This window comes from Amblyraja radiata, chromosome 10 (genome assembly GCF_010909765.2).
Source record: "Amblyraja radiata isolate CabotCenter1 chromosome 10, sAmbRad1.1.pri, whole genome shotgun sequence".
NCBI lineage: Eukaryota > Metazoa > Chordata > Chondrichthyes > Rajiformes > Rajidae > Amblyraja > Amblyraja radiata.
The window spans coordinates 62,727,412-62,740,128 of NC_045965.1; the positions used below are offsets into that span (position 1 = coordinate 62,727,412).

General features: G+C 48.1%; 1 protein-coding gene across 4 annotated transcripts in view; it reads left to right on the forward strand.

The window, feature by feature from the left end:
* The first annotated feature begins 327 nt into the window (after positions 1-327).
* nexn (nexilin F-actin binding protein) overlaps positions 328-12,717 on the forward strand; it is a 45,215-nt gene continuing 32,825 nt past the window's right edge. For 3 of the 4 annotated variants that reach the window (XM_033029039.1, XM_033029041.1, XM_033029042.1), the window contains exons 1-2: positions 328-426; positions 9,464-9,655. In XM_033029039.1, coding sequence (XP_032884930.1) covers positions 400-426; positions 9,464-9,655 — 219 coding nt within the window. In that variant the 5' untranslated portion in view covers positions 328-399. The remainder of the gene's footprint in view (positions 427-9,463; positions 9,656-12,717) is intronic. The other variant, XM_033029043.1, reaches the window with a different exon arrangement.

The window sequence follows — 12,717 nt, forward strand, 5'->3', positions numbered from 1 at the left end:
TAGATGCTGCTGCACCCGCTGAGTTTCTCCAGCATTTTTGTCTACCTTCTGTCTCCGATCAAGTTGGGGCACGTGAGCAAGGACGAAGAGTGATCGGTAGTTCACAAGTTTATTTTGGGAGCAGAATGAGGCCATTCGGCCCATACTCCGCCATTATTCAACCATGGCTGAACTCTGCCTCCTAATCCCATTTTCCTGCCTTCTCCCCATAACCCTTGACACCCGTTCTGATCAAGAATCTGTCTGTCCCTGCCTTAAAAGTGTCCACTGACTTGGCCTCCACAGTGACAAAGAATTCCACAGATTCACCATGGTAACGTCTGGTTTCTCTGCAGGCGTGTGAAGCAAGGGAGATTCCACTTCTATCTGAGCCAAGCCTGATCGGAGCGAGGAGCAAACATGACTGACGTGGCAATCAAGGCCGAGGTGAGTGTATCCTCCCGAGTGTTTCCGCTACTAATCATTGCACATGGTGTCTTGAGCAAGATAGAATTCCATACATTCCATAAGTCACTGGAGCCGGAGTAGGCCATTCAGCCCATCGAGTCTTCTGGGTATCACAGAGAAGGTTCCCCTCCCTTGTATCAATCAAAGTTTAACAGCAACCCATGATGTCTCAACATCCTGCCCACACACAGACAAGGTCAAGAGTGCTGGAGTAACATAGAAACATAGAAACATAGAAAATAGGTGCAGGAGTAGGCCATTCGGCCCTTCGAGCCTGCACCGCCATTCGATATGATCATGGCTGATCACCCAACTCAGTATCCTGTACCTGCCTTCTCTCCATACCCCCTGATCCCTTTAGCCACAAGGGCCACATCTAACTCCCTCTTAAATATAGCCAATGAACTGGCCTCAACTACCTTCTGTGGCAGAGAATTCCACAGATTCACCACTCTCTGTGTAAAAAATGATTTTCTCATCTCGGTCCTAACTCAGCGGGTCAGGCAGTATCTCTGGAGACAAGGGGGGTATAGAGCTGGAGCCCATTTCCCAGGATAATAATAATAATAATAATACATTTTATTTATGGGCGCCTTTCAAGAGTCTCAAGGACACCTTACAAAAATTTAGCAGGTAGAGGAAAAACATGTAAGGGGAATGAAATAAATAGTAGAGACATGACTAGTACACAAAGTAAAGACAGAATACAATTCAAAACACAATATGAGGCAATTAATGCACAGATGAAAAGGGAGGGGGACGTGGGGCTAAGGATAGGCAGAGGTGAAGAGATGGGTCTTGAGGCAGGACTGGAAGATGGTGAGGGACACGGAATTGCGGATCAGTTGGGGGAAGGAGTTCCAGAGCCTGGGAGCTGCCCTGGAGAAGGCTCTGTCCCGAAAACTGCGGAGGTTGGACTTGTGGATGGAGAGGAGACCGGCTGATGTGGATCTGAGGGACCGTGAGGGTTGGTAGGGGGAGAGGAGGTCAGTGAGATATGGGGGGGCCAGATGGTGGAGGGCTTTGTAGGTGAGGATCAGGATTTTGTAGGTGATCCGGTGGGAGATGGGAAGCCAGTGAAGTTGTTTGAGGACTGGAGTGATGTGATGCCAGGATTTGGTGTGGGTGATGAGTCGGGCGGCTGCGTTCTGGACCAGTTGGAGTCGGTTGATGTAGGTGGAGCTGATGCCAAGGAGAAGTGAGTGGCAATAGTCCAGTCGGGAGGAGATGAAGGCATGGATGAGTCTTTCAGCAGCGGGAGGTGTGAGAGAGGGTCTGAGTTTGGCGATGTTGCGGAGATGAAAGAAGGAGGTTTTAATGACATGGCGGATGTGAGGCTCAAGGGAGAGGGTGGAATCAAAGATCACGCCAAGGTTGCGGGCCTGGGGAGATGGGGAGACAGTGGTGCCGTCGATGGTGAGAGTGGGGTTATTGATTTTGCTGAGTGTGGCTTTGGAGCCTATGAGGAGGAATTCTGTCTTATCGCTGTTGAGTTTGAGGAAGTTATACAATACAATACAAATTTATTGTCATTTGAGCCCCAGTGAGACTCAAACGAAATTTTGTTTCCACAGCCATACAAACAAAAACAATGTCCTACAGACATACACACAATTAAGTTCACACAAACATCCATCACAGTGAACCCACTGTGATGGAAGGCAAAGTCTTTTCTCTCCCCTGCTCTCAATTTCTCTCCCGATGTCCAAGCCCCAGGCGGGCGATGATAAGTCCCATGGCCATTTTAGGCCGCGCGGGGCGATTTACGGCCCCGCTCCCGGTCTGAAGTACAAGGTTGGAGCCCCCACGGGCGATGGTGAGTCCCACGGCCATGAAGCCGCGCCAGATGATGTACGGTCCCGGTCCGGGTCGTTCCAACCCCGCGACACGGGCTGGAGAAGTCGCGTTGCGGGAGCTCCGGGAAGCGGTCTCTCTCTCCCCCCGGACCCGCGAGCTCCCGATGTCCCAGTCCACCGGACCTGCGGCTGCGTTGCTGGAGCCTCCGAGCCCCAGGAGTCGAGTCGCAGCAGCGAGTCACCACCGCTCCCCACGCTCCGAGGCCGGCCAGCCCCACGATGGTGAGTAGTCCGCAGCTCGCAGTCTCCCGAGCCCCCGGGTCGATCAGGGTGGAGGCCGCTCCACGGTGCTAGGCCCCAACGACAACGGAGACCCGACAGGGAAAAGGTCGGGTCTCCCAGACAGGGAAGAGATTTTAATTAGTTTCCCCCGCCCCCCACATATACACATTTAAAACCAGTATTAAAAAACACCAAACACTACATTTAACTAGACAAAAATAAAAAAAAGCCAGACAGGCTGTAGGGGCCGCTGCAACGAGTCGCGCCGCCACCAGGAACACCTGAAATATGTTGCAGGATGGCAAATGTCAACTATGAGAGGGCACAGCTTTGAGGTGAGAGGGGCACAGTTTTAAGGAGATGCGCAGGTCAGGGATTTTTTTTACACAAAGGGTGGTGGGTGCCTGGAACTCGCTGCCAGGGGTGGTGGTAGAGGCAGGGACATTAGTGGCGTTACAGAGATGTTTTAAAATGGGAAGGTGAATATGCAGGAAAGGGAAGTTTACGTATCATATGTAGGCAGAAGGGATTAGTTTAATTCCTCGAACTAAGGGCCGAATGGCCTACCCCTGCACCTATTTTCTATGTTTCTATGTTTCTAATTTGGCACCGTTCACAAGTTATACGAGTAGAATTAGACCATTCGGCCCATCGAGTCCAGTCCGCCATTATTCAATCATGGCCTATCTCTGCCTCCTAATCCCATTTTCCTGCCTTCTCCCCAACAACTCTCGACACCCGGTCTAATCAAGAATTTGTCTATCTCTGCCTTAAAAATATCCACTGACTTGACCTCCACAGCCCTCTGTGGCAATGAGTTCCACCGATTAACTACCCTCCGACTAAAGAAGTTCCTCCTCACCTCCTTTCTAAACGAGCGCCCTTTAATTCTGAGGCTATGACCTCGTGTACAGCACGGACATTGGGGGGCCGAAGGGCCTGTTCTTGTGCTGTACTGTTATATGTGAATAAATCCATTCGCTCTCCGTTTGAACTTTCACTGCACTCCCTCCCTCCAAAGTACATCCTTACTTGGGTAGGATCTGTACACAGTATTCTGGATGTGATCTCATCAGACCTCTATATAGCACCAGAAAGATATCTTATCTCACATACTCAAGGCCAACATACCACTTGCTTCCGAACACAGCCTTGGACAAAAGCACACAGTTAGGCAGACAGGAAATGATTCAAAATCAGGTCCAAGGGTATTCAATTGTCGTATGCACTGCATTACTTGCAGCAGCATAACAGGTCACAGGTTTGCAAGACATACTGTAGGAGCAGAATTAGGCTATTTGGCCCATCGAGTCCACTCCGCCATTCAATCATGGCTGATCTATCTCTCCCTCTCAACCCCATTCTCCTGCCTTCTCCCCGTAACCCCTGACACCCGTACCGATCAAGAATCGGTCAATCACTATAAAGGTCTGTAAGCATGGAACTCGAGCGACAAGAGTGTTCCATTGTCACGTGTCCCAGATAGAACAATGACATTCTTACTTGCTGCAGCACAACACAATATGTAAACATCGTCCGCTGTAAACTATATAATAGACGAGGAGAAAAAGTTCAGTGTGTGTGTATATACACATGCTCGTACACACATATATGCAATGTACACACACACTGGGCCTTTTTTGGGCGACTGCAATAGTCGCATGTTGAAAATTTTTGGCGGCAGTGGTGACTATTTTTGTTGTCGTAGGTTGCTGTAGGTGCTGTCGTAGGTTGTCATAGGTGTATCGTAGGTGCTGTCGTAGGTGCTGTCGTAGGTTGTCATAGGTGCTGTCGTAGGTGCTGTCGTAGGTGTATCGTAGGTGTATCGTAGGCGTGTCGTAGGTGTATCGTAGGTGTATCGTAGGTGTGTCGTAGGTGTATCGTAGGTGTATCGTAGGTGTGTCGTAGGTGTATCGTAGGTTGACGTAGGTTGTTGCCAGGTGTCGTAGGTGAATTCCATTAAAACTAGTCGCTGGCAGTCGCCTAAAGAGTTGCCTAAGTGGGACAGGCCCATAACACACACACACACACACACACACACACACACACACACACACACACACACACACACACACACACACACACACACACACACACACACACACACACATATACACACACACATACACACACATACATATATACACACACATATACACACACACACACGCACACGCATATTCACACACACACACACACACATACACACACACACACGCACATATATACACACACACACACGCACACGCACACACACACACACACACACACACATATACACACACACGGGCTCACATACGTACACATGAATAACAAACAAACAATAATATACCAATTATACCAATAATAGTCTATGGTAGTTCAGAGCTTATTTGAGGTTGTAGTGTTTAATAGCCTGATGGCTGCAGGGAGGAAGCTGTTCCTGAACCTGGACATTACAGTTTTCGGGCTCCTGTACCTTCTTCCCGATGGCAGGGGTGCAATAGGTGTGTGGCCAGGGTGGTGTGGGTCTCTGGTGACATCAATAACAGAGATAACTGGTCAACGTATAGATAACATAACAAACCAAAATCAACAAATTTAAAAAATAATAATCAGTGCACAAAAGCTCAAAGTCCTGAATGCAACACAGGATAGTTTGGGGTGCAAATAATAGATCAGAACTCCCTCCAATATTCTTTTGATTACGCTGTGCTTTATTAATAGTGTAGGGGCTTTGCTTGTTTAAATTCACGATCCTCTGTGTTTGTGAAACTACTTTCTCATCCAATGTTGTCTCCTAATTGCAAGTTGCAACTATTGTGAAGGTCGTTCAGGGATTGATAAATCTTCATGCATCCTATTTTAAAGAGGCAGCAACAATAACTCCATCTACACTTCACGCTATTTTGGTCCCCGAATTTGCGGAAGGACATTCTTGCTATTGAGGGAGTGCAGCGTAGGTTTACAAGGTTAATTCCCAGGATGGCGGGACTGTCATATGCTGAGAGAATGGAGCAGCTGGGCTTGTACACTCTGGAGTTTAGAAGGATGAGAGGATATCTCATTGAAACATATAAGATTGTTAAGGGCTTGGACACGCTAGAGGCAGGAAACATGTTCCCGATGTTGGGGGAGACCAGAACCAGGGGCCACAGTTTAAGAATAAGGCTTAAGCCATTTAGAACGGAGACGAGGAAACACTTTTTCTCACAGAGAGTGGTGAGTCTGTGGAATTCTCTGCCTCAGAGGGCGGTGGAAGCAGGTTCTCTGGATGCTTTCAAGAGAGAGCTAGATAGGGCTCTTAAAGATAGCGGAGTCAGGGGATATGGGGAGAAGGCAGGAACGGGGTACTGATTGGGGATGATCAGCCATGATCACATTGAATGGCGCTGCTGGCTCGAAGGGCCAAATGGCCTACTCCTGCACCTATTGTCTATTGTCTATTGAAAGCATTAAAAAAAAATCTACGACCACTTTAGAGTCATAGAGTCATAGAATGATAGAGTGATACAGCGTTGAAACAGGCCCTTCGGCCCAACTTGCCCACACCGGCCAACATGTCCCACCTGCCCATGTTTGATCCATATCCCTCCAAACCTGTCCCCATCCATGTACCTGTCTAACTGTTTCTTAAACGTTGGGATAGTCCCTGCTTCAACTACCTCCGCTGGCAGCTCGTTCCATACACCCACCACCCTTTGTGCGAAAAAAGTTACCCATCAGATTCCTATTAAATCTTTCCCCCTTCACCATCAACCTATGTCCTCTGGTCCTCGATTCACTTACTCTGGGCAAGAGACTGTGATGCAAATAGTCTCCATCCGCGCAGAGAATGGCTGCAGTTCTCAACGCCCCACTACAACCCATCTATTCAACGTCGTATTACCCTTCAGATTGTGACAATTGTTAAGAAATGTAACTGAACTTCACGTGACTCCAGTCCGACAGCACTGTGTTTTGCCTTGTCATCAGCCTCTCCAGCGGTCCCGTGAACTATTCTCCGAGTTTGTGCCGTTTAGTTTAGTTTAGTTTAGAGATACAGCATCGAAACAGGCCCTCCGGCCCATGCATAAACCAAATGGTTGCTGCTTCACAGCGCCAGAGACCCGGGTTCGATCCTGACTACGGGTGCTGTCTGCACGGACCCTTTGACCATGTGGGTTTTCTCCGGGTGCTCTGGTTTCCTCCCACACTCCAAAGCCGCACAGGTTTGTAGGTTAATTGGCTACGGTAAAATTGCACAATGTCCCTGGTGTGCGTAGGATAGTGTTTGCGTACTGGGATCGCTGGTCGGCACAGACTCGCTGGGCCGACAGGCCTGTTTCCACTCTGTATCTCTAAACTAAACTAAACTAAATACGATCAGTTCAAACGCAAGTGCACTAGACAGAGCAAAGGGGAACATACGGAGGGCAGAATATTTTGTGGGAGAGTCTAGAACCAGTGGTCATTGTTCAATATTAAGTGGTTGTCCATTTAATGCAAAGATATGGCACAATTAGTTTTTCTCTCCAAAAGGTAAGAGTCATTAAAACTCCTCTTTCACGGCAGGGAAGATGAATCATTTAGATGCAGAGGTAGATAGATTCTTCGAGTCGTGTTGCATGAATTACACGCCTCTTAAGATGGCCGCTCATTTGAGACAGATACAATGCTTTTAAATGTTTAAGGGCGGTCACGGTGGCGCAGCAGTAGAGTCGCTGCCTTACAGCGAATGCAGCGCCGGAGACCCGGGTTCGATCCCGACTGCGGGCGCTGTCTGTACGGAGTTTGTACATTCCCCCCGTGATCTGCGTGGGTTTTGTCCGAGATCTTCGGTTTCCTCCCGCACTCCAATGACGTGCGGGTTTGTAGGTTGAGTTTGCTTGATGCGAATGTAAATTCGTGCAAGCCAGCACGTATTTACTGGCTTGCAACTGCGACTGGGAGTTATGAATGGATGCGATCGATGCACACAGGGAGAATAGTCAATCTCCAGTGAATCAGCCACAGATCTGGGCGTGTCTGTTCCAAAGAACATCCAGTCGGGACTACCACCACCTCGCGCAAGTGCATTTGAGCACATGACTAATGCTTCACTAGTTGTCCAACCCACAAATTTCCAACATCAAGTCAATAATCTATCTGAATATATCAATGTTTACCAAGGGCGCCTATCCTGATGCTGAGGAATTTTGAGACCATTGCTAATTTTGTCACTGGGTTTTATAGAATTAATTATAGAATTATAGAAACATACATAGAAACATAGAAAATAGGTGCAGGAGTAGGCCATTCGGCCCTTCGAGCCTGCACCGCCATTCAATATGATCATGGCTGATCATCCAACTCAGTATCCTGTACCTGCCTTCTCTCCATACCCCCTGATCCCTTTAACCACAAGGGCCACATCTAACTCCCTCTTAAATATAGCCAATGAACTGGCCTCAACTACCTTCTGTGGCAGAGAATTCCAGAGATTCACCACTCACTGTGTGAAAAATGTTTTTCTCATCTCGGTCCTAAAGGATTTCCCCTTTATCCTTAAACTGTGACCCCTTGTTCTGGACTTCCCCAACATCGGGAATAATCTTCCTGCATCTAGCCTGTCCAACCCCTTAAGAATTTTGTAAGTTTCTATACGATCCCCCCTCAATCTTCTAAATTCTAGCGAGTACAAGTCGAGTCTATCCAGTCTTTCTTCATATGAAAGTCCTGACATCCCAGGAATCAGTCTGGTGCACAGAAGTGGCCCCTGGCTGCTCACCTTGTCCGTGGCTCCTGTGTTGCCTCCTCACGTTAGCCCCCTTTGCCCAAATTCTTCTCCCCTTTCCTATTCAATTACCTACCCAAATGTTTAGTTTAGTTCCAAGATACAGAGCGGAAACAGGCCATTCGGTCCACCAAGTCCGCACCGACCAGAGATCCCCGCACACGAACACTGTACTGCACACACTACGGACAACGTACTATTACACCCAGCCAATTTAGCCTACGCATCTTGGAGTGTGGGAGGAAACCGGAGCACCCGGAGAAAACCCTCGCAGGTCACGGGGGGAACGTACAGACTCCGTAAAGACAGCACCCGTGGTCAGGATCGAACCCAGATCCCTGGCGCTGTGAGGCTGCAACTCTACCGCTGCGCCACCATGCCCGCCCCAAATTTAGATCTTCTCAAAAACAGTAACCGTTGAGGAGTGACGCTGTTATTTCTGGACTAAGTGGATGACATTAATAAAACAGAGGAGGGTGGGGGTGAGAATGTTGGAGGAAGTGTATGTGGAATTAGAGGATTATAGTTATCAGTAACTAACGATTCATTTGGTCTGTATATTAATCAAAATGTTATTCAAACCAAGTCAAGTTGATAAGTGAGTTCGGTATTCCGAAAAGCGCAAGGAATCATGGGATTTGTCAAAGGTCACTCGCGATAAACATTCTCGGCAACTGTGCTGCTGCATGTATACAGACCTGCGTTTCATCCGTAGTCAGGATCGAACCCGGGTCTCCGGCGCTGCAAGCGCTGTTGAACTGCTACAGGACCGTCCCAGTCCCCTCCCGAGTGTCCCATCCCTGTCCGGGTGGGTGTATGGAACGAGCTGCCGGAGGAGGTAGTTGAGGCTGGGACTATCCCAACGTTTAAGAAACATTTGTACAGGGACATGGATAGGACAGGTTTAGAGAGCTATGGGCCAAATGCAGTGTAGATGGGACATGTTGTCGGAGTGGGCAAGTTGGGCTGTTTCCACCCTCTAAGACTCTGACTCTAATTAGGTAGCCAAAGTGATAATGCTTCATTCTGTAAATTAGCTGTAATCACGCCCATTCGATTATCTTTGCTTTGATGCCTTCATTCATCTGGTTTCCTTTTTTCCCCTTCTCTCTCTCCTCTCTCCCTCTCTCCCTCTCTCTCTCTCTCTCTCTCTCTCTCCCTCTCTCCCTCTCTCTGTCTTCCTGTCTCTCCTTCACCCTCATAGAGACTTCTATCTGCATCTAAATCTGTTCATAAATCATACGTGCCAAAGACGGCCAAGGGTGATGTTAAGACTAAGTTCGAAGCCATGCAGAAAGCTCGGGAGGAGAGGAGCCAGAGGAGAACGGGAGAAGAGAAGAAGAGGAGGAATGAACAGTATAAGAAGGAGAAAGAATGGACAAAGATAAAACAGGAGGTCACTTGGCCTTTAAGTCATATTTGCTTTCTGCTGCCTTCATCCCAACGAACTGACCCAAGTCCGCTTCGTAGCTTTAACATGGAGCCTGTCTATTCTCTTCTTTTAACACGAGATCCGGTCTTCGGTGGCAAAGCCAGCGTTAATTAATTGGTTAAGAAAGAACTGCAGATGCTGGACAAATCGAAGGTAGACAAAAATGTGGGAGAAACTCAGCAGGTGAGGCAACATCTATGGAGCGAAGGAATAGGTGACGTTTCGGGTCGAGACCCTTCTTCAGACTGAAGAAACGTCACCTATTTCCTTCGCTCCATAGATGCTGCCTCACCCGCTGAGTTTCTCCAGCATTTTTGTCTACCATTAATTAATTGGCCTTGCTTTAGGCTGCTGTTCAATGTTGGCGTTGGTTTAGTTTCGGACTTGTCAGCACGCAACGTAGGAACGTATACAATTATAAAAGGACTGGACAAGCTAGATGCAGGAAAAATGTTCCCAATGTTGGGCGAGTCCAGAACCAGCGGCCACAGTCTAAGGATAAAGGGGAAGCCATTTAAAACTGAGATGAGAAACAAACTCTTTCACCCAGAGAGTTGTGAATTTGCAGAATTCTCTGCCACAGAAGGCAGTGGAGGCCAATTTACTGGATGGATTTAAAATAGAATTGTGGAATCAAGGGATGTCGGGAGAAGGCAGGCATGGGTTTCTGATTGTGGATGATCAGCCATGATCACAATGAATGGCGGTGCTAGCTTGAAGGGCCGAATGGCCTCCTCCTGCACCTATTTTCTATGTTTTCTATGTTTCTATGCAACCTCATATTTCGCTTGGGCAGCATACAACCCAGCCGTATGAATATTAATTTCTCCTTTGTTCAGCCCGTCTTGGCCAGTTGTCCTGCCAGTTTCACTGGTCGTATCCCTTCGTTATCACCTCTTCCTAGCCAACAATGGACCATTGTGGGCTTCATCCTTCCTGGATCATCGGTGCCGGCTCTGATGCGTTCTGTACCTTTTCATATCTCTGGTTTCCCTCTCCCCCCGACTCTCAGTCCGAAGAAGGGTCTCGACCCGAAGCGTCACCTGCCCCTTTTTCTCCAGAGATGCTGCCTGGCCCGCTGAGTTACTCCAGCATTTTGTGTCCATCTTTGGTGTAAACCAGCATCTGCAGTTCCTTCCTGCACAAAAAGCTTTCCACTGTACCTTGGTACACATGACAATAGACTACAACTAAGCTATTGTCACCTGTACAGTGAAATGCATTGTTTTGCATGTTGTCCTATCAAATGAGATAATACTTTCCATAAAGACAGCCAGGTCCAACTCATGTACAATAGATAGAGCAAAAGGGGAAGATACAGAGTACAGGGAAATATAGAATATGGTTCTCAGCATTGTAGCGCATCAGTTCCAGAGACAAAGTCCAATGTCCGCAATGTGGTAGAGGTGAATCGGATGTGATCGTTTCCCCTCCCCCCCTGACATCAGTCTGAAGAAGGGTCTCGACCCGAAACGTCACCCATTCCTTCTCTCCATAGATGCTGCCTGTCCTGCTGAGTTACTCCAGCTTTTTGTGTCTACCTTCAATTTTATCCAGCATCTGCACTTCTTTCTCACACGGACAGTAGATTAGATTCAACTTTATCGTCATTGCCCATTTACAGTACAACAAAATGGGTTAACCTTGCAGTCATAACATAGAATAAAACAACAAAACGCACACTCGACACAGTTTAACATCCCCCACAGTGAGTCCACCAGGCACCTCCTCACTGTGATGGAAGGTAAAAGTCCCAAAGTCCTTGTCTCTCCCCTCCTTGCTCTCCCTCTGCGTTGAGGCGATCCAGGCTTCCGATGTTGTGACCCCGCCGAGTGATGGTAAGTCCCGTGGCTGAATCCGAGCTCCGCGAACGGACCGGTTCAAACTCCGCGGCCCGGGGCGGTCAAACCCACCGGATCAACCGCCCTCCCGGGGCCGAGCCTCCGTGGCTCCGAAGTCGGGTCGCTAGTACCCTAGCTAGTCCAGGACAAGGGGTCACAGCTTAAGGATAAGGGGGAAATCCTTTAAAACCGAGATGAGAAGAACTTTTTTCACACAGAGAGTGGTGAATCTCTGGAACTCTCTGCCACAGAAGGTAGTTGAGGCCAGTTCATTGGCTATATTTAAGAGGGAGTTAGATGTGGCCCTTGTGGCTAAGGGGATCAGAGGGTATGGAGAGAAGGCAGGTACAGGATACTGAGTTGGATGATCAGCCATGGTCATATTGAATGGCGGTGCAGGCTCGAAGGGCCGAATGGCCTACTCCTGCACCTAATTTCTATGTTTCTATGTTTCTATGTTTCTTATGGAAGGACCGTTCAGAAGCCTGATAACAGAGGGGGAAGAAGCTGTTCCTGAGTCTGGTGTGGTGTGCGCTTTCAAGCTTCTGTCCCTTCTGTGTAGGATAGAATAGAACAGAATCCATTTTACTAGCCAAGTATGTATACATACGAGGGATTTGCTTTGGTGCCTGGCACGCAAGGATAAAAACACGATGTACACAGTCGACAATTAAAAATAAAGCATTACAATAGGAAGGAACTGCAGATGCTGGTTTAAACTGAAGGCAGACACAAAATGCTGGAGTAACTCAGCGGGACGGCCAGCATCTCTGGAGAGAAGGAACGGGTGCGTTTCGGGTCAGGACCTTTTTTCAAAGAAGAGATGCTGCCTGTCCCGTTGAGTTACTCCAGCATTTTGTGTCTATCCTCTGTAACATCTGACAGATGGGAGCAGGGAGATGAGGGAATGACTGGGGTGGGACAAGTCTTTCAAGAGAAAACCCACGTGGTCAAGGCGAGTTCAGTTCAGTTCAGTTTATTGTCACGTGAAATATAAAATTATAAAAGGACTGGACAAGCTAGATGCAGGAAATTTTTTCCCAATGTTGGGCGAGTCCAGAACCAGGGGCCACAGTCTTAGAATAAAGGGGAGGCCATTTAAGACTGAGGTAAGAAAAAAACGTTTCACCCAGAGAGTTGTGAATTTATGGAATTCCCTGCCGCAGAGGGCAGTGGAGGCCAAAT